General features: G+C 37.4%; 1 protein-coding gene across 1 annotated transcript in view; it reads right to left on the bottom strand.

Annotated features, from left to right (window-relative positions):
• Positions 1–5,567: 5,567 nt before the first annotated feature.
• Positions 5,568–21,489, bottom strand: part of rims3 (regulating synaptic membrane exocytosis 3) — an 81,435-nt gene continuing 65,513 nt past the window's right edge. Inside the window, exons 3-7 of the mRNA XM_067361476.1 lie at positions 10,858–10,999; positions 9,294–9,406; positions 8,607–8,708; positions 8,361–8,500; positions 5,568–5,780 (exon numbers count right to left, since the gene is read on the bottom strand). Of these exons, the coding sequence (XP_067217577.1) occupies positions 5,568–5,780; positions 8,361–8,500; positions 8,607–8,708; positions 9,294–9,406; positions 10,858–10,999 (710 nt within the window). The remainder of the gene's footprint in view (positions 5,781–8,360; positions 8,501–8,606; positions 8,709–9,293; positions 9,407–10,857; positions 11,000–21,489) is intronic.

Below are 21,489 nucleotides of genomic sequence, written 5' to 3'. Positions count from 1 at the left end.
GATTTATGGCAACAACAAAAGAGATGCTAACAGCTTTGCTACATGAATGAGAAAACAGACTACATATGACCATCTTTGCATTTGTAAAATAAATAAATTGCCAATGACAGTCTTTTAAGTCTGACCCAAGAGTACAATAAATTCAAGGTTGTAATCATATAATATCGATGAAATAAGACATACATATATATTTAATTCAATGTTTTAGAGACAAATTTTCTTGGCTCTTTAAAAAAAAAATGTTTAAAAAAATGCAATGCTGCCTTTCTCCATATCATTTTACAAATCTCAAAAGTAAATGACTAAAAACAGACATGCACTGAATGTTATAACTGATATCAAACTTATGTTTTCAAAAAGCCGAATACTTAAATCAATTGTGATTGTAAACAGATTGCATTAGACACCAGGGGCCTCATTTATAAACTGAACTTCACACCAACATTCATATTTATAAAAACAGTCTTTGACCTGGAAAAATGCTTTAGCACCATTCTCAAGTAAAGGATTTGGATGTTGACTGGTGCTCTTTTATATGTTAATGACATTAATTATAGGCAGCGCACAATTTCAAGGTTATTTGCGATTTATAAATTTAACATCTGGAAGAGAGATGTATGCACCTTTTTTGTGTGTACATTCATTCTCTGAATCACATGTACGCACATTTGCGAAATGATCGTAAGATCAAATGTAGGATGGTTTCTACACAACATTTTATAAATGAGGCCCCATGTGCTCATGTAAGCCTTTAAACATCAACACAAACCGGGAAATGTGTCATTCAGACACTGTGAAACAAATAAAACCAGTAATACAACAAAATGAAATATGTACAATCAAGTTAGAGATACTTTAGTATAAGGATATCGAAGCAAAACACTCAAGGCTTTCAGTAACACATTTAAGCCTTATAATAATATTTCACAAGTAAGGCAATAAACAAGCCATCGCCTTTATCCAACAGACCACTCTTTAAAATAATGAATTTTACAAAAATAAATTAAATATCGCCTCAATAATTCTTGTATTTGTTAACAAACGAACAAAAAACAGTATTAGGGTTTCATTAAAAGACTTCACAAGAGTTTTAAATGGCCCAGATTGTAAAGGGAGATTACATTCCTATTTGAAATTAAAGCAATCTCTCAACATGTATATCATTTATATATATATATATATATATCATACAGTACCTGGCAAAGCAACATCTCATAAAATACATTTTCAAAAGTCACACATCCTTCTCAGTTTTACAATCTATTGTCCATTTCTGAATGCAAATAAGCATGAATACCAAATAGACCTGCAACTGTATTGGCTATGATTTTTGGCTCACACAGAATACCTCATAACATCGCATTTGTATTGATCTGGATTCAGTGTATTAAGATCATTCCCCAGTCAGACTGGTGTCACTTACTTACACTCAAACATGCGTGCATGCCAAAAAAAAAAAAAAAAAAACCCGGTCTTCGGTCTTTGCCATGTATGAACTGAAAAGAATGAATTGGTCTCTCATATAAAAGCATCAAGTAGCCTGATTCAACTCAGAGCGTTTAAACAAACCAGATGCTAGTGACTTTCAGAAGTTACAACATCATACCCAAAGATTTGTATTTACAGATTATCAACACACCACAAAAGCATTTGATAGCTGTATCTGAATACCGTCAGAACAGAACAAATCTGATCATTCTCATTCCTTGTTAAAATATCGAAACGCATCCAAACCGCAGAAATCTGGAAGCGGCAAATCTAGATTTTTTTTTTTGTCAATGTTGCATTTGGTTTAGCTATGGATTGCAACAAACTACATCCATCCACTACACCTGAAAAAATAGAGCAGTACAGTACAAATATTCATGCATTCAGACTCTTTTCATTTTGCAAAAATGCAAGATTTTGTAACTACTTCATTGTACAGTAAAGGGACACATATAATCCCATATTCCGATGTACATAAAATCACATAGAAAAAATATCAATATCTAATAGTCATTTCATAGTGTTTACCAAGGACAAACATTCAGCTGCAAATACAATTTGTTTTCAGTACAGTAAAACAATTTCATCTTTAGTTAGTACCTAATTTAATGTACAGACATTTGTCTGTTAGTGGAAAAGAGAAAGTTGCAACACAATCAAACTTGTGCAAATACATAAGAAGCGAGAAATGTATGTGAGAATTAGCAGACACTCGTTTTGTATGTTTAAAGGCAAAACCTCTGAGCTTGAAGAACAACAGGCTAGAAAGTAAAATATTCTAAAATGTCAAATGAGTCATGACTGGCATGAATAAAATAGTTTCAACTTGAATGTACTACATTCGCAGTTTTAGATGGTAATAAGAAAGAGCAAGTATTGTAACAAAGTTTCAGATGTTGGAACCTTATTCATAAGTTTCAGATGTTGGTCCAACTTACACTCTAAAAAATGCTGGGTTAAAAACAACCCAAGTTGGGTTGAAAATGGACAAACCCAGCAATTGGGTTGTTTTAACCCAACTGTTGGGTTAAATGTTTGCCCAACCTGCTGGGTAGTTTTATTTAACCCAACTATTGTTTGAAAATGACTATATGGCTCACTTAAAATGAATCTAAAATGAAATTAAAATGTTCATTTATTAAACATATTAATAAATGTTAGTTTTCAAGATATTTTGTGTTCATTTTAAGTAAGCAATACTGTAATTTTTAAACAATAGTTGAGTTTAGTAAAACTACCCAGCTGGTTGGGCAAACATTTAACCCAAATGCTAGGTTAAAACAACCCAATCGCTGGGTTTGTCCATTTTCAACCCAACTTGGGTTGTTTTTAACCCAGCATTTTTTAGAGTGTATACATTTAGCCTTACAGAAATAATTAAAATGCAAATATATTTAGTGTGCATGACATTTGTCTTGTGGTTCAGAATGTTTTGTAATCATATAAAAAATAATATTATTAAACAATGAGATTCATTGTGAAGCAAAAACATCTAAATGAGCAGAGAAAGCATTTTAAATGTCCTTTAAAGACAAACTATGACGAAATGTTTCTCAAGATTTAAAGATAAATCTCTCTACGCAGAGAAAACCATTCATTGTGATAAAGAATGTATGGTAAATAAGTGTTTTATATGTATCTACATCTTCCCAAATGCATTGAAACATGTGCATGAGAAGTGCATGGATGGAACGGCTAGGAATATTAAAAGCAATTAAGAAAGAAAAATACGATTTTGAAAGTATGGAATGCGAGGCACACTTTCTTATGAACATCCAGGGAAATGGTTCAAATATTTTGCGATGTACATCCTAATCAGGTAGCAGTGACATATTTTGACAGATAGAAAAGCAACACACAATACTAAATTACATCAAACAATTAAAAATGATAAATCAGATTAAACGGTTTTAGACTGCCTTTAAAAGCAGATCTTTAAGATGCATATCATGATGCAAGCCATGAAAATCAAACAACATTTAGAGTTTGTGCGTTCCATCACACATGAGAGTTTGAACAGACTGAGGCCTTGTCTACACTACTATGTTTTCGTTTGAAAACACATCTTTTTCTCTCCGTTTTTGGCCTAACATAATGTTGACTGAGTGTGACCTGACTGTATCAGTGAATGGTGAAATATTTTCCCGAATAAAATATTTTGCTGAATAAAAATCCTGCCAGAAGAATAGCATGAGGTCTGTATCATCTCATTGAGCTTTTATGAGGTTTTACGCATGCGCAGCAAGGTGAATTTTGTCGAAATTTAGAGAAACTTTTGGAAAACGCTAGAGCGTTTTGAAACGAAAACGCCGTTTTGAAATGTATCCGGATTAATGTAGACATAGCCTGAATTATACAAACGTCTTTAATGATTTGGCTAATGATCCATATGGGAACTTAGAAATGAATAATAATCTGGTTCTTATTGATACTGTCACATATGAATCATATTATATGTGTTACTATCATCTCTGCAGATGATGTGACTGAAAAACTGAATGTGATGAACTGGTACAGAGATCCTACGATATGTAAGTTACCTTCTTCCAATCTGATATATTCAGAAGAACTATGAAAACAAATCTAGATGTGCAAATGAAGTTGACAGGAGTGGGATGAACACTTAGTATTTTACCTACAGTGCTGCTTTCTTTCCACAAGTTTCCGTAACACCAAAGACTGCCTGAAGAAGCCATCTAAAGCCACTCAGCTTCAGAGTCGAAGCTAAAGAAGACTGCTGATTGGACAGGAATAGTCACAATGGCAAAGTTCAAAGACAAAAAGAAAAGTGTCCAGGAGTTTACAGAATACCATTTGTTCTGGGCTTCAAAATCCTGTTGAGCGAGCGACTCCATCACCAGTCCTCATATTGGTGTGTATGTGGTTTTTGTTCAGCGTGATCTCCTGAGTTTAACAGGAAATGGAAAAGACTTTTAACAGTTCAGATCCATATGCTGGTAGAAAGAAACCCAAAACTACTTGAGGCGGTAAAGTATAATGCGGCTCCAGCTTCCCAGAAATCTTCGCTACTTGCTACAAGAAAAGTTTTCTTGCTTGCCTGCGGACGACGTTCGGCATATCCCACAATGCAGCAGCTGTGTATGAGGGTTGCTGGTTTAACAGGACAGTTGGTTCTCCTTCAGAGGGTTCGATTTCCTCTGACTATGTCTGCAGCTCGGTGCAGATTGTGTTGTTCAGACAAAAAGTGAGATTAAAACATTAGCAAAATAAATAACCTACCATCTATAAGTCTACATAATTTTAAAGGCAAGCTTAAAATAGCACTTTACATATTTTGCTCAACAAGGGTTGCGAGTTAACGTGCAGAATGCAGTCGATTAATACATAAACACAAATATCGATCTATATATTTATTTATTGAGCTCTCCGAAAAGGAAAAAAAAGAATACGCTACTTTATGCGACAGGAATCGTGTGCATTTCTAATAAATAACCTGACCTGTGGAGTAAAGCCCTGCCCTTTAAAAGTTTAAAAGTGTATGTAGTCTAGTGAGTTTTTCTAACACGTCTTTGTTTTTTTGCATCTCATCTAAGTCATTGACTCTGCTACATATCCATACTCTATAATATAACACTACAGATAATAAGAATTGCTTTGGTTTTTAAAAAATAAAACTTCGGGTTTGGCATAGAGAAATGATTGACCCTTGAGGGTCTGGAACAGCGAGTAGAACCCATTCTGCTTCCTGTGTGACATGACGTCAACACAAATGCTACATTGTCAGGAACATTTCTCAGCAGACTTATTAAATGCCCCTATTGATTGACCTGCAAACAATGGATCTGCATGTAACTAGCCATGACCGATTCCGGACGCCCCATACAACCGCATGTTGCTGGTTACACCCATATCCATCTGTGAGGGTGTATGTGTTAAATGTGTCATGCCTGATTTGTATCCAACTCTTAATATCTGTATCAGTAAAGAGGAGCATTCCAGCCCCGGGCGAGTTGGCTGTGTGTGTTCATGCTTTTGGGGTCGTGGCGGGGTATATTGAATGAAGATACACACGTAGAGATAGAGAACACAGGCATATTTAGACGGAGACGTGGATGTGTCTAGGTGCACGAGGGGCTGGTGGCGCTCTCGAGTGAGGACTGGGAGAGTCGGCGTGTCAGGGGGCCGATGCTGGGGTCGGCCAGAGAGGAGGTGGGGAAGAGCTTGTACCAGCCGCCCACCATTGACGACAGATCGAGATCATCCAGGAGGATCTGAGCCATTCCCATGAAACACTTGCTGTCCATGCGGCCGTAATCACCCCACACGATCACCTGTTTAGGTTAAATGGACACATTTAATATGCAGCGACCCCAAATATGACATATGCACTTGGTGTAGCTCTGGTTGCTTAGGAGACACTTAAAAAAGTGATTGTACTTTTTGTCTTAATTGTGAACATTATATATACACAGATCAGGCATAACATTATGAGCACTGACAGGTGAAGTGAATAACACTGATTATCTCTTTATCACGGCACCTGTTAGTGGGTGAGATATATTAGGCAGCAAATGAACATTTTGTCCTCAAAGTTGATGTGTTGGAAGCAGGAAAAATGGGCAAGCGAAAGATATGAGTGAGTTTGACAAGGGCCAAATTGTCATGGCTAGACAACTGGGTCAGAGCATCTCCAAAATGGCAGTTCTTGTGGGGTGTTCCCCTTCTGCAGTGGTCAGAATCTATCAAAAGTGGTCCAAGGAAGGAACACATGGTACCAGGATGCACTATGAGAAAAAGGCAAGCTGGCAGAGGCAGTGTGTGATGCTTTAGACAGTGTTCTGGGGGGAAATCTTGGGTCCTGCAATCCACGTGGATGTTACTTTGACATGTACCACCTACTTAAGCATTGTTGCAGACCATGTACACCCCTTTATGGAAACTGTATTCCCTGGTGGCTGTGGCCTCTTTCAGCAGGATAATGAGCCCACAAAGCAAAAATGGTTCAGGAATGGTTTGAGGAGCACAAGTTTGAGGTGTTGACTTGGCCTCCAAAATTCCCCAGATCTCAATCCAAACAAGCATCTGTGGGATGTGCTGAACAAACAAGACGATCCATGGAGGCCCCATCTCGCAACTTACAGGACTTAAAGGATCTGCTGCTAACATCTTGGTGCCAGATACCACAGCACACCTTCAAGGGGTCTAGTGGAGTCCATGTTTCGGTGGGTCAGCGCTGTTTTGGCAGCAAAAGGGGGACTGACACAATATTAGGAAGGTGGTCATAATGTTATGCCTGATGGGTATATATATATATATATATATATTAGGGCTGCACGATATATCGCATGAGATTGTCACGCGCAATTCATCAATAAAGCCGGTTCCCTGATTACCGCTAAATCTCCATCACCTGCTTTCAAATGCAGCGGCATTTAATAGACAGAGCCGTAGTTCAATGAAAAGCCACGCAATATCGCGTTCATATCGCAGATGAATCGCCTTCGATAATGAACGCGATATTGCGTGGCTTTTCAGTGATCTACGGCTCTGTCTATTAAATGCCGCTCCATTTGAAAGCAGGTGATGGAGATTTAACGGTAATCAGGGAACCGGCTTTACTGACGAAATGCGCGTGACAATCTCATGCGATATATCGTGCAGCCCTAATATATATATATATATATATATATATATTAGGGGAGCAATGGTTCAAATTGCTCACGGTTCGGTTCGTATCATGGTTTTAGGGTCACGGTTTCGGTACGGTTCGGTATGTGCTATGTTTAGGGAAAATAGGACTACTGTCAAATAAAAATAAAGAAAATAAGAACAAACAATCAAACTACAAGCAACATCACAAATAAGTACAACAAAGCAAATATTCAAATAAAATAAACAGTGCTTTTCAGGTAAAGAAAATGGATAAAGAAATCAAATATAAAATATCACTGCATATTATCTTTACTGTATAAAATAAAAAGATGAATCATTATTGAAGTTACAAAAACTATTCAGTCAAGAGCAGTGAGTGATTTCTTTGTTATTTGTTGTTTGATTTAACTTTAAAAACAGGCAGCAGGAATAGTTTTTTTCCCCCCTATAAGACATGCACGATCCAGTACATATACTGTTACACATGCGCTGTCTTTCTCGACTAATATACGTTCACTTAAGACATAACCGACTATGTTTGCTAGGATACTCGCCAAGACGGGCACGCTGACATAATTTTTGTATGAATTTGTCCGCTGAAGCGCAAGACTTGAAAGAGAACTCAGTATTTGCGCGCTGACTGAAATAAGCGTGTGCGCGCTTCGGATGAGCGCACACAAATCTTCTCACAGCGCGCGCGAGTTCTCTTTCGCGTCTTGTTCTTGAAGTTTTAAATCAGCAAGGCTTAAAAGAGTTAGTTTAGACACAGATAGCAACGTGTGCTGTTCAGGTCTCACCTGCGCTCGTGCGCTATCAACACCCGGGTGATGACGGTCTAAGTGACTGGACATTAGAGCATACGGCACTCGCAGTTAACAGTTTACAAAGAGTGACTGTTTTGTCCACGCTTTTTGATTATGGTTGTTGTAACGTTTTGCGCATCCATCGACTGAAACATACATTATCTGAACTCTGTCTGTCTGTTTTCCACGTTGCTAACAAACCATATTAATCAATAGATGCGTCGTCATTCGAGATGGACCTCGGTGCAAGTGCGTACCGAACCGTAAGTGGAGAACCGTACGGTTCGATTTTTTATCGAGAACCGTTGCACCCCTAATATATATATATATATATATATATATATATATATATATATATATATATATATATATATATATATAACACAGTAGTTAGTATGCTGTTTTCTGAAGAACGTGTTTGTAAAGGATAGCTGGAGTGATTTGGATTTGTATTACCTGTAGCACTTTCCCCTGCGGGCTCTCGTCGAACATCAGGGATTGCTGGAAGGTTGGGTCCAGGGTTTTCTTCACCACTTTGGTTTTCTTCTTAGCGAGACACATTCCATTCTCCAGGACATAGACCTTTATATATGTTGCTGATAGAAAAGGAAACATCCTATTATGAAACAGTGTTCTGTGGCCTTACCTAAAAAGTAATGTCGATAAAGTGATTCTGCACAGTCATGTTTAATCATGGGTTACCTGGAATGGTCTTTGAGCCAGGTTTAGGAGTCAGACCTCGGGCCTGCGTGATCTCGACCTCTATTTGACCCCCTCTATCCACCACACTAATGTAAACATCACCTACACAGAGAAAATCAAACAGCTTATCAAAACCTTTGTTTCTGTGCAGACATATTGCAATGGGATCATTCAACAGCAGGTGGAGACAAAGAACAATAAACCTCCATTCCTGAGAGTTTCTGATTTGATTTGATTTGAAATGGAAATTTGATACATATTATTAAATCTAACTCCAGACCAGGCAACATGGGCTCCTGCAAAGTTTGACATTTATCAGATCTGTGTTATTTTGCAGACAAATTCATTGACAATCAGCTGAGTGCCACAGATTGTTAAAGGATACCATACTATTTCTACAGTATACTATTTACTGTATACCATGCTCAGTATGCAAATCTACCTACTATAAAGCAGTACATAGCGTGAAAGACTGTATCCCACATTGCAATATGCTTGACCTTTCATTTCCAGTGTGACGAATAAAGCTAACGTTTTGCGACAGTAACTCTTGACACATTAATTGATTACACTGCGTCAAGCGACATTTTAATATGAAATAGAATAAAAATGCTAATGAACCCTTTTTATTAACAAAATCTTAATTGCTGTATTCAGCATACACTGCCAAGGACGCAAGTGTCTTACCCATTGGCGGTGTGGCTAATGTCTGACGTCCCACTATCTGGGCGGGGCCAAGGCCATCCAGGAAGTCACTGAATTGGCTCTCAGGGCCCAGGCGAGTGGTGGGGAAGATGAACCTAAAATACATGTTGAGATGTGTGAAATGTGTGATCTATCAAACTCATCCATACAAATCAGGTTTGTTTCGAACCAATGCAATATATAGTGCTGAGAAACTAACTACTTCATAATTTTTGTGAAAATACCTCACATTACACAAAGGTGGGTGAATCTTATGAAACCTGTCAATATTTGATCATATTTAGGGCTGCAACTAACAATTATTTTGATAACTGATTAATCTGCTGATTTTTTTATTAATCAGATGAAAAAAAATTCAGTAACGCTTTATTGTACAGTGTCATTGTTACACGTTACATGTATTTACTGTAGTAATAACTAGAAATTATGAATAATAACATGCAATTGACCCTTCGCAAAGACCCGCCCCCCTTATTTACTGTTAATTTGTCCGACAAGCCATGGTGCTGTCACACCACACGCAGTGAAAAATACATCGCGGAGCAAAGAGGACACTGACAACACGTCGACAGACAAGACAGAGCAGGTTACTTATGATATTAAACAAAGTCCCAGCTTTCAAGTTGTGTAATTTGTTAAGAAATTTGAACAATAAAAACCGTTTTGTGGCTCTTTATGTGTCGTGACAGATTGCTGTAGCGCCTCGGCTTAAACAGCTCGTGAACCAATCATCTCTTCCTACTAGTTAATTTATAGCATCAAATAAACATGAATGAACATGGGAAGCAATGTTGTTTCAAATGCGGAAAGACATAAATACACATTTTTCAAGTTTCAAGTCCTCCAACGTTAACTCCTGACTGCTTTGTCGGACAAAATGGCAGATTCGGCGTTATGATTGGTTAGATCGCTTGTCAATCAAACTCCTGGTGAAGGGTCAATTAATAGTGAATGAAGGGTCATTAAGTACATGCAGTTAATTATTATTACTCAGTACCTAAATGTATAATTACACTGTAATATTGACACCTTAAAATAAAATGTAACCAAAAATTCAATATTTGATAATTACTACAGTAATTAAAACATGATTTTACATTAATTTAATCCATTATTTTAAAAAGGTTATTACACATTATTTACATTATTTTATCAATATGTTGTTGCATCCCTAATCATATAACACCACATGACAATTAAGCACATTTCATCGTCAAATTTTCATTAATGTAATGTAAAAAAAAAAAAAAAAAAAAATTATATTATTAAAATTGTCTTTATTTTAAACTAAACTACCATAGTCCTAAAAAAGGCTTCTGATTATTTTATATAAAATGTATATTTTTATTCTTTTCATTTTGAAATGTGGACATGTTTTTGTGAGATTCACTCAGATATAAATGCATTTGGATGCAGTGTTTGTAATCCATATATCCAGGTTAAATGTCTATGATGAGGAGTCTGTTTCAATGGACTGTTGTTTAAATATTGATTAATTAATAAATAAATACAAAACGCTAATTCAATGAGACACAATGTCACTCACGTTCCATCAGAGCTGTTGCTGTTGGTGCTGCCATCTGTTGAATCCTTACTGCCCTGCCGTGTGACACGGTTCCTCATCTCCACGGCGATGCCCGTCTCTGTGCTCCGCCGGATGGTGCTGCGTAACTTCTTTGTTCCACCATCTACACAAAAACACGCATATGTAACACTGTCACTTTCCATGAAAAGTTACATGCCCGACACTCTTTAACTCATTTACTTTCCAAAAGGTTTGCAGTCTAAATAAAACTTAAAATATAATAACAATAAACTGCCGTAATAGGTAACAAGGTTTTTAAAGTAACAGGGTTGGATATTTAGCCTAAATGAAGCTGTTTGGGACCAAAAGTTGGTTTTGTAGTCATTTATAAACATTTTTTTTTTTCTATAAATTTAATTGTTTGACCATTTTCCTAAAATAATGTGGGTAACAGAGCAGGGTTAACATGAACTAAAACCAGTTTATGAAAAAAAAAAGAAAAAAAGAACTTGAAATAAACTTTAATCACATCATTACTGCATGTCACAAGCTGATTGGCTTCTGCTGATCCTGCAGCCAATGAGATCGCTTGCTCAACATTTAAATAGACATTGTTCGCTGTAAGCTAATCCTATCAGAGTTCCACTGAAATCCTCCACCTTCCCCAGCTCCATCTGCCTACTTGCTATGGCATATATGAATGTCTATATGCAGCAGCATATTTTACACGCTCACAGCATGTCTGTGTATCTATTAGCAGTAGCAAGTCCATACTTTCTCTGCAAGCAGCAGCAGCAGCAGCAGCAGCAACAATCAACAGCAGCAAAGCAGATCTAGTCCGTCAAGACCAAATATATTCAATAACATGCTAAAGCTTTTCAGAGTTGTCATGATTGAAATAAACCAAAATGACAAAAACACACAAAAAAATTACTAAAACTTTCAAATTAAAATGAAAACAGAAAATATAAAAAGAAAAAAATATTAATAAAAACTATAATATTATATCAAATATACTGAAACAACACAATAACATTTTATTTACTTGACTTCCTGTGACACTTCCTGTGAAAGGATATAAATGATATTAAATAATGATGTGACAATTTTAAGCAATGTTACATTTTTGTAATGAAGGAAATCATACTATAACAGGGTTGCATGTAGAATGTGGGACAAGCTGTCAGTTTAAATAAGATATTAATTGAATATTATTTCAGTCAATTACGTTAAAATTATTACACTGTATGATTACAATACAGTCAGGAAGGTCAAGACCTTTGCAAGTTTAATACTTCAAAGTCACAGGACATTGACGTGTAATGGAAAGTGGCACTGATATAAACTCCTAAAATATAATGCCATGAAAAACACTGCATGAACTGCTCAAGTGTTTATAAAAAAGACAGCTAAGCTTATGTAGTCCAGTCATATTTCATACCAGAAGTCATTTACTTGGGTACTAATGTAAACTCATCTGTACCCATACTCTGTATGGCTTCCAGCTGTTTACAGCTGCTGCATTTAGCTGACATACTTTCTTGCCAAACAATCAATCCAGGCATAGCAGAAGAGCTTGACTACTCAAATGGTTTTGCTTTTGTTCTCAAGCACCAAATATGGAAATCAGAACAGTTAAACCACAAGAAAATGGTGGTCAAATTTGTAACAGAGCTGATCGAAAACAAGTAGGTGATAATAAACAATGCCTAATTATAACTTCCCAACTAAAAACTCTCATGTTTCATGTGCCCAGAGGCTACCGTGTGGAAGTCACCAGGGAGTTATAAAGTGCTACATCCATTAGCAAGTACACAGTGTACCCCATGCTGTTGAACTCCAAAAATGAAGAAAAAAAAAAAAAAAGAAAAACCATACTGACCATCTGATTCATATTGCACACAAAACTGGAAAGCACTTGTGATCGCCATCTCCAATCAGCCCGCTCAGAAAATTGTGTTTACAGGGTACCGGGTGGATTTTACGAGAGCTATTTTCCAAGTTCTTGACTTCAAATCTTTCAAAGACATTTAGTTTTATTTGAGGCACTTAGTTGCAAGTTTACATGTCAAAGTGGGCTGCTCTCCCAGAATGTAGGGGTTACAACGGGGCTAAATGAAAAGTTAATTCTATGCTAATGTGATCTAACAATGTTAGTGTTACAGATTTATTTAGCAAGTGAGAATATATAAAATTAAAGTATATGTTTTGAGAGTTGTTAATCATTTTCAGTTTTGTGATTTCAGTAAGGTAATTATTAAGTCAACAGTTTTTCAATAACTGAAAAATATGCAAAAGTATGGTATTTGGTTTAAAAAGTGCCCCTACTGTTGGTCTTAAAGGCATAATTGACATGATAATAAATAGCTGGCTGATTTTTCCTTTTGTTGACATGGTTAGATTCAAATGGTGAATATCATTTATTAAATTGGCTATACACCCTATGCAGGATACACACTGCACGATAAAGTCAATTCAAAGAATTGATACAGGAAATAACGTAAGATCGTGAGTGAGTTCTCACTCGAGACTGGATTTCTTCTTGTTAAAATGATGCACGGAAGAAGCTTGTGATCCAAGTTGTCTGTGCACTGATTTGCAGCAAAAAAAAAAAAAAAAAAGATGAAGAAGAGAATAGTTGTTTGCAGAAGACACATTTGCTGATGTTTTATTGCAGGTCTATGACTCCTCCTCCTGAACCTTCCCTTGCCCTGTATCTTGCGCTCTCAATGGCTGTAGGTTGTCGCCGATGTAATTTCCAGTCAAAACACATTTCACGATAGGACTCTGAGGTCCTGTTTACACCTGGTATTAAAGGCCGGAACACACCAACCCGACGCCAACGAACTAGTGGCGACGAAAGCAGACTGAGGGGTTGGCTCACGTCGGCAGCGTCCGTATCCAAAGTTGCCCTGACACACCAAACAGACGCTAAACAGCCAACGGCCAAGTAGCACGTCAGTTCTGCGTGCCTTTCCGAACCAGCAGGCGGCAGTATCTGAACAGCCAATCAGAATGATCAGATGGCCCGACGGACCGACGAGCTCCAACGCCGATTCAACATTTCGAATCGGCCGGAAAAAAGCCGACGAGAACCAACTTCAGCCGACGGCGCGGAAAGGCAGGAACACACCAAGCCGACGGTCGGCCGTCGGGTAGTTTTTCTTCGTTGGCCAACTACGTTTTCTCAGTCAGTCTGAAGTTGGTTCCGTCGGCTGAAGTTGGTCCTCGTCGGCTTTTTTTTAGCCGATTTGAAATGTTGCATCGGCGTTGGAGCTCGGCGGTCCGTCTGATCATCTGATCATTCTGATTGGCTGTTCAGATACTGCCGCCTGCTGGTTTCGGAAAGGCATTTAATCTCACACAGGCGCAGAACTGACGTGCTACTTGGCCGTCGGCTTTTTAGCGTCTGTTTGGTGTGTCAGGGCAACTTTGGATACGGACGCTGCCGACGTGAGCCAACCCCTCAGTCTGCTTTCGTCGCCACTAGTTCGTTGGCGTCGGCTTGGTGTGTTCTGGCCTTTAATACCAGGTGTAAACAGGACCTCAGAGTCCTATCGTGAAATGTGTTTTGACTGGAAATTACATTGGCGACAACCTACAGCCATTGAGAGCGCAAGATACAGGACAAGGGAAAGTTCAGGAGGAGGAGTCATAGACCTGCAATAAAACATCAGCATTTAACTGGATTGCTTTCGTAGTGTAGATGCTCATGTGGTCAAATGTGTTCGAACCACCACAAAAGACAGCTTACTCTCTGCCAACTGACCTAATGCATAAACATTATGGGAAGCGCGTTAGCCAGACAGGATTTAAACTTTGAATTAGTATAGTATCAGTATATAATATTAACTTGCATATTATGCAAAACATTTGTATCAATACTGGGTGCCTTTTGCACCATGCTGGTGAGTGTGGGTCACCTACATTTTATAAGATTTTTAAACAAAACAAACTACTTTTATGATTTATTTTCTCACAAAACATGTTGATCCATCAATGTTCAATAATCACAATAAAAAAAGGAATTCTGCAATCATACACTATGGGAGCAGTGAAAAGCACATTTCCCTTAAGGTGTGCCTTTAGCCATGTTGTACTCTGCTATAACTCAAAGGTCTGGCTAGATGAGACTCTGGGGTGGTTTTGTGTTGACTGTGCCTTTAATTCTTTCAGATGACCATGAGTTTGTAGAATGATGGCAGGCGACACACAAACCTGGAAGATGCACAAGACAAGTGCACCCAGCAATCTGTTACAGCCAAGCAATGACGGCCAAGCTGCTGACCTCACCATATAAAGTGAGAGAGGAGAAGGAAGAGAGAGAGAGAGGGAGAAACAGGCTGCAGCTCAGCTGATGTTAAGAAAGAGATAAAGACAAAAACATGGCGCTTTATTCTGTGCCAAAAGATGACATCTTGGAGGTGATGTAAGGTGCATAGCAACAGAAAATGATGACTTCATAATTACCTCCTGGATCAGATAGGAGCCGATAAAACCATGAGCCGAGGGACTAACGCTCTGATATATGAATACTATTGTTTGTTTAAAGTGAAATAAAAATTTCATCATGGAGACACTTTACAATAACTTTCATTAATAAATTAATAACAAACATTATATAATGCTTAACCGATCATTAGTTAATATATATTCAAATAGCTATAAATATAAGATAATCTGCTTATTAATGTTTACTAATGGACCATTTAAACATTACATAATGATTAACAGATCATTATTTAAAGTAAATTTGATATGCTTACAAATGTGATTAAACTTTCAATCATGATCATGATCTTCTTAAAAATCTACAAATGATTGTAATAGATGTTATACAATGATTAAAAGCTTATTTGTTAATGTACGTTTGAATGCTAACAAATTTCATTAAACTTCACGTAACCTGGTCTCATGGAAGAGACGTATCCTTGGGAACATTTTCGCGAGTCACAAAATTACGTACTGGCGCGTACGTCTGGCTGCAGTTTCCGACTGAAACGAATGCTAGAGGCCGGTAAAACGTCAATGAGCTTTTTGGCTCGTTTTCACACACGGTTTCGACGACGGCCGGGGTTGGATTATGGATTCAAAAAGACTCGTTTTGACGTCTCCTCGTGCAATATATCATGTCACGACTTCAAAACGCTTCTTACCGGAGTGGCCGATTTGTAAACGAACGTACTTTGGACTTTCCGGCTCTAGGCGTTTCGCTTTTTTTGGCCGCAACCAAGCTTGCTCGGTATCTCAGCCGATACGGAGTTGGACTTATGACGAGGATTCGATTCCTTCCCCTGCCTGGGTACGAATCCAATCACCATGCCGATTCGTCTAAAAAGCAACGTCATAAAAACGTACCGTATTCACCCTAGTATCTGCTTCGGCCAAAAAAAATAAAAAGAACACGCTTTTAGCGCCGCTCAGTGGACATTTCGCATCGAAACTGCAGCAAGACGTACGCATCGGTACGTATTTCGCGACTCGTGAAAACGTGACCACCGGTATGTTTTCGTCATGAGACCAGAGGCGTTTCTCAAAACCAATTTCGCAAACTTCGGACTCGCATCCTTGGTAGTTAGGACTTTGCAAGTTCGACTCAGGAGAACGAACTCCCGTGGATGGGAGAACACAAGTCCTGTGATTCTGCAAATGGAACAGCAGCGTACTTGATAACGTCACTCAGCTCGCTTTGGCATAATACAGCAGGTAGACGGCATCTTGAACACTGCGTTCTTCCCTCCATGCAAAGAAGTCTGGCGCCTTATGTATGTTTGTGCTGCGGATTCCCAAAATGCTTTGCGTTCACCACTGGGAATACGTCATGATGATGACACATTAGCAATCCTTATATTACCTAATGCACTTTTTTACATTTACAAATGTACATAAGCAAAAAGGTGTTTGGCCAACCCGATCTCACGGCAATTCATACGTATTTTACGAGGTGGCTAAATCGTATGAATTCATACGACCTCACTCGTACTAATTCATACGTTTTTTGCTAAATCGTATGTATTTTACGAGTTGACAAATTCGTATGAATTCATACGAATGACCTACCCCAAACCCCGCCCCTAAACCTAACTGTCACCTGGGTTTAGACAAATCATACGAATTCGCACGAGTGAGGTCGTATGAATTTATACGAAATAGCCACCTCGTTGAATAAGTACGAATTGGTCGTGAGATAGCGTTGGTTTGGCAGCTATGAGTGATCCGGACAGAAAATTGAGCAATATAAGAATGGCTGGTTCCACTTTACATTAAAGGTGCAGTAGGTGATCTGGGAAATGCTACTGCTAGCCTGCTAGCACTGAAAGCATACGATCACTCCCTCCCTGCAAATCGCAGTCCAAAGCCACGCCTCCTCCAAAACACATGAACACACACAGAGCTGCTCTCGGCGAAAAGTCATAAGAGAAGGCATTAAACTATACCTCATGTCTCAAAGCACATAACATTACAATAATAATGAACGTAAACAACTTAGAGAGCTTGTACCTGACTGCTGCAGATTCATTTCGGTGTTGATACAGTTGCCACAGGTTGCCATCTCTTAATTATGGAAGTTATGGCGTGAATGCAGCATAAGCTCGTTGTTTTGATTCGGTAGGAACTGTAAAAGTTGGCTGCTGTTTGTTTGAGCTGCTCTGTAAATAAGGGGGGTGTCTGTATAAACTCTGCATAGCATGAAACACACTGATGACTTACGATGTCTGCGCGAACAGATGATAAATAGTTTAAACTTTAGATCGGGTACTGCAAAACACATGAACAATTAATAAATGATGTGTAAATAGGGTGAATTCAGGTCATTTGGGACCCTTTTTACCGTGGGACACATTTACCAAGTCCAATGCCTACAAAGGTACTAAATGATTAGTAAATGTTTATAAACATTTACAAATAATGAATAGTTTCAACTAGATACTTTTGGGTACTGCAAAAACACGAACAAACAATTAGTAAATTATTTGTAATGATGTATAAACAGTAGAAGTCTGCATACACACCACAACAAACAAATACCAAATGTGTGACCTTTACAGACTGTGGCTATGAGTTAACGAATAATTTGTTAACATGAACAGTGTGAAGTGCTTAAAATTACTAATTAAACAAATTTTAATTTTTAAATGTAAAAAAGTGCATTAGGTAATTTATTAATTGAAGTTTATTAGCATTCAAATGTACATGAACAAATAAGCTATTAATCATTGTATAACATCTGTTAAAATCATTTGTGGATTTTTAATAACTGCATGGTCATATGAATTGAAATTTTAAACGTTTTAAACAACTGTAAACAATTTACATTAAATAATGATCTGTTAATCATTATGTAATGTTTAATAAGTTCATTAGTAAAACAAGCACATTATCCCATATTTCTAGCTATGTGAATATATTTTAACTAATAATCGGTTAAGAATTAATGTTTGTTAATGATTTATTAATGAAAGTTATTATAAAGTGTCACCGAGCATCCATATAATCAAGTTTTCAAAGAATGGAAGGCTAAAATTGAGGGAAACAATCTCATTTTGACAAGATTTAGGTAATGTACAGTCAGCTGGTCATTATAAATTCAAACATAAATTATTGCTGCTAATACAGAGCTTAACACATAAATAAATATATAGATGAACTGGAAATATTTATGACGTGAAATGTTTTTTATGTGAGAAGAGATGCACTGTGATACAAGAGACTTTAATTGCTTTGTCTTTTGTTTAGACTCATATAAAAATATTTGACTGCAGAATGTCACAGTTGAATACTCAGAAAGAATTGCTTACAGTGAGAGATCAAAAAAGAGTTTCAAAATAGTGCCAGAATTAGAAACAGGGCATTTTACACAGGTTAAAGAGCCTGGTTAATAAAAAAAATGCACTGCATATGTTTTAATGAAACTGATATGAATAACAATAGTGTTGTTTTTGCAGAAAAATATGGATAGACAATCTGCAGAACTGTTGCATTTCCAGCAAACACTTGCTTACTGTCATGGTGTTCACAGTCTTTAAAATAAAATAACTGCAAGAGTGAGACAGAGAGAACGAGAACAGCTTTCTAAAAATACAGACAGAACATGAACAGTGGGCCACAGGAACACAGAGCAAGAAGATCGCAGTCAGATGCACACAATTCACTGAGGTGTTCATTTAAAAATGAACTACTTCTGATTTGGAAAGACAGTTGATGCCAAACACACCACAGACTCAATGGCAAGCAAATGCTTGGGAAATATACAGTATGTGACATTTCAGAACAGATACTTTGTGGAACAGAATAACTACATGTTGTGTTCTTATATAAACATGTTATTTTACAAGAATAACTGGCTGGCTGTGAGGTAGTGAAAAGGAACTGTATATTCACATTGACACTTTGTTCGGTGTCGCTAATGCGACTGAGGCATGTTGATCCCTCGAGCAGGTCTATATTTGTGATGGTGTTAAATCTATGTTTTGTAGTGGAATAAAGTGGCCACCAAGCTCAGAGACATTGAGAACAGGAACAGTCTGTCTGTGTGTGTGTGTTCATGGAGTCTTTGTTTAAAATTAATTTCCTAAATTATTTTTGCAGGTTCCCCAAATACTCCCCCATTTGCCATTGGTTGGCCATACAGCTATCCCACCCCAAGCTCACGCCAATGATTGGTTGATTGGTTTCGTGTGAATGTGTTTTAGTCCTTCAAAGTACTTTTAGAAAATGCAGAAATTACAGGGTCTTAAAAAATATCCCACACAAGATGAAGACTGTGTTTGCCTCTGAGTAAAATATGGTAATTTTAAATTTCAGTAAAACTTTTACAATTGCGAATTTAAAATCTCACAATTTTACTTTATATATCACAACTATGACTTTAATTCTCACAATGTTACTTTATATCTCACATTTTGATTTGATATCTCGCAATTGTGAGTGTCTCGTAATTCTAAGTTTATATCTCAAAATGAATGTGACTTTAAATCTCACAACAAGACTTCATATCTCACTATTTGACTTGCGATTTTGGTTCTCATAGTTGACTTTACATCTCAGAATTTTGCTTTATATCTCATGACTGCAATTTTAAATCTTGCTATTTTGCAATTGCAACTTAAAGGTGCCATCGAATTGAAAATTGAATTTACCTCGGCATAGTTACAAGAGTTACATAAACAAGAGTTCAGTACATGGAAATGACATACAGTGAGTCTCAAACATCATTGTTTCCTCCTTCTTATATAAATCTCATTTGTTTAAAAGACCTCCGAAGAACAGGTGAATCTCAACAAAACACCGACTGTTACGTAACAGTCGGGGTATACGCCCCCCATATTTGCATATGCCAGCCCATGATCGAGGCATTACACAAGGGCAGCCAGTATTAACGTCTGGATCTGTGCACAGCTGAATCATCAGACTAGGTAAGCAAGCAAGAACAATAGCGAAAAATGGCAGATGGAGCAATAATAACTGACATGATCCATGATATCATGATATTTTTAGTGGTATTTGTAAACTGTCTTTCTAAATGTCGTTAGCATGTTGCTAATGTACTGTTAAATGTGGTTAAACTTACCATAGTTTATTACTGTATTCACGGAGACTAGAGCCGTCGCTATTTTTTAATTTTTAAACATTTGCAGTCTGATTTATATAAGAAGGAGGAAACAATGGAGTTTGAGACTAACTGTATGTCATTTCCATGTACTGAACTCTTGTTATTTGACTATGCCAAGATAAATTCAATTTTTCATTCGAGGGCACCTTTAACAATTTAAACAAGACTTACTGAGATATAACATGATTAGTTTACTGTAGATGAATGTATCCATCCAAACAGTTGCTCATCTGTCTAATAAAACACATAATTTATGAAAGCGTCTTTAGTGTTTTCATGGTTTCTACAAAATAAAACCGTAAATCGAGGGTAATGCGGGTATGATGTCATTGATGTGTGATGCATGGACACAGTCCGTGTCCTGGTTAAAATTGCTTATTTCTCTGGATTTAAACATTCTTGGAAGCATTTGGGATAATGTAGGTACACAAGTCAACAAAATATATAACACTGTTCTAGTAGTTTTGGGATATTTTAATCCAAAAATCTTACATATTGTGCCTTTAAAGGTAGGGTAATTGTACATTTAAATCAACTTTATGTCACATTTTATATCACAATTAGACTTTGGTTCTTGTAATTGTCTCAAAATTGGGATTTTAAATCAATTTACACAATATACTCTGTGAAGGAAGCATTCTCGCATTCACAATCACACATACAGACCTCTGACTGAACCATCTAATTTTATGTGTATTATTCCCGGTCAGTTTTCCTTTGCATTGAAAGTAACATATGTTGAGGGGTGAAAGCTTTCTCCAAGATGCTTATAAAACACAATTATATCTTTCTATATACAGCTCTATCTCCTGTCTATTTCTTCCCTTCTCAGTCCTTGTCATTCGACAGCTATTCCCTTGTAGCCAAACGCCTACTCTGCCTGTTTCACCCAGAAGCCTCTCGCTACTGATCCACAGTAAATACCAGAACAGCGGGAGAGTCTGTCCTTTGGGACACTTTGATGAAATATTAAACAGTGCAGCTCAGAGAGAGAGAGAGAGCGAGGGAGGGATGGGGTTGGTTAGAACCGGGGCTAAGGG

The sequence above is a fragment of the Chanodichthys erythropterus genome, chromosome 15 (assembly GCF_024489055.1).
Source record: "Chanodichthys erythropterus isolate Z2021 chromosome 15, ASM2448905v1, whole genome shotgun sequence".
Taxonomy (NCBI): Eukaryota; Metazoa; Chordata; class Actinopteri; order Cypriniformes; family Xenocyprididae; genus Chanodichthys; species Chanodichthys erythropterus.
This window is presented reverse-complemented; position numbering and strand designations above follow the sequence as displayed.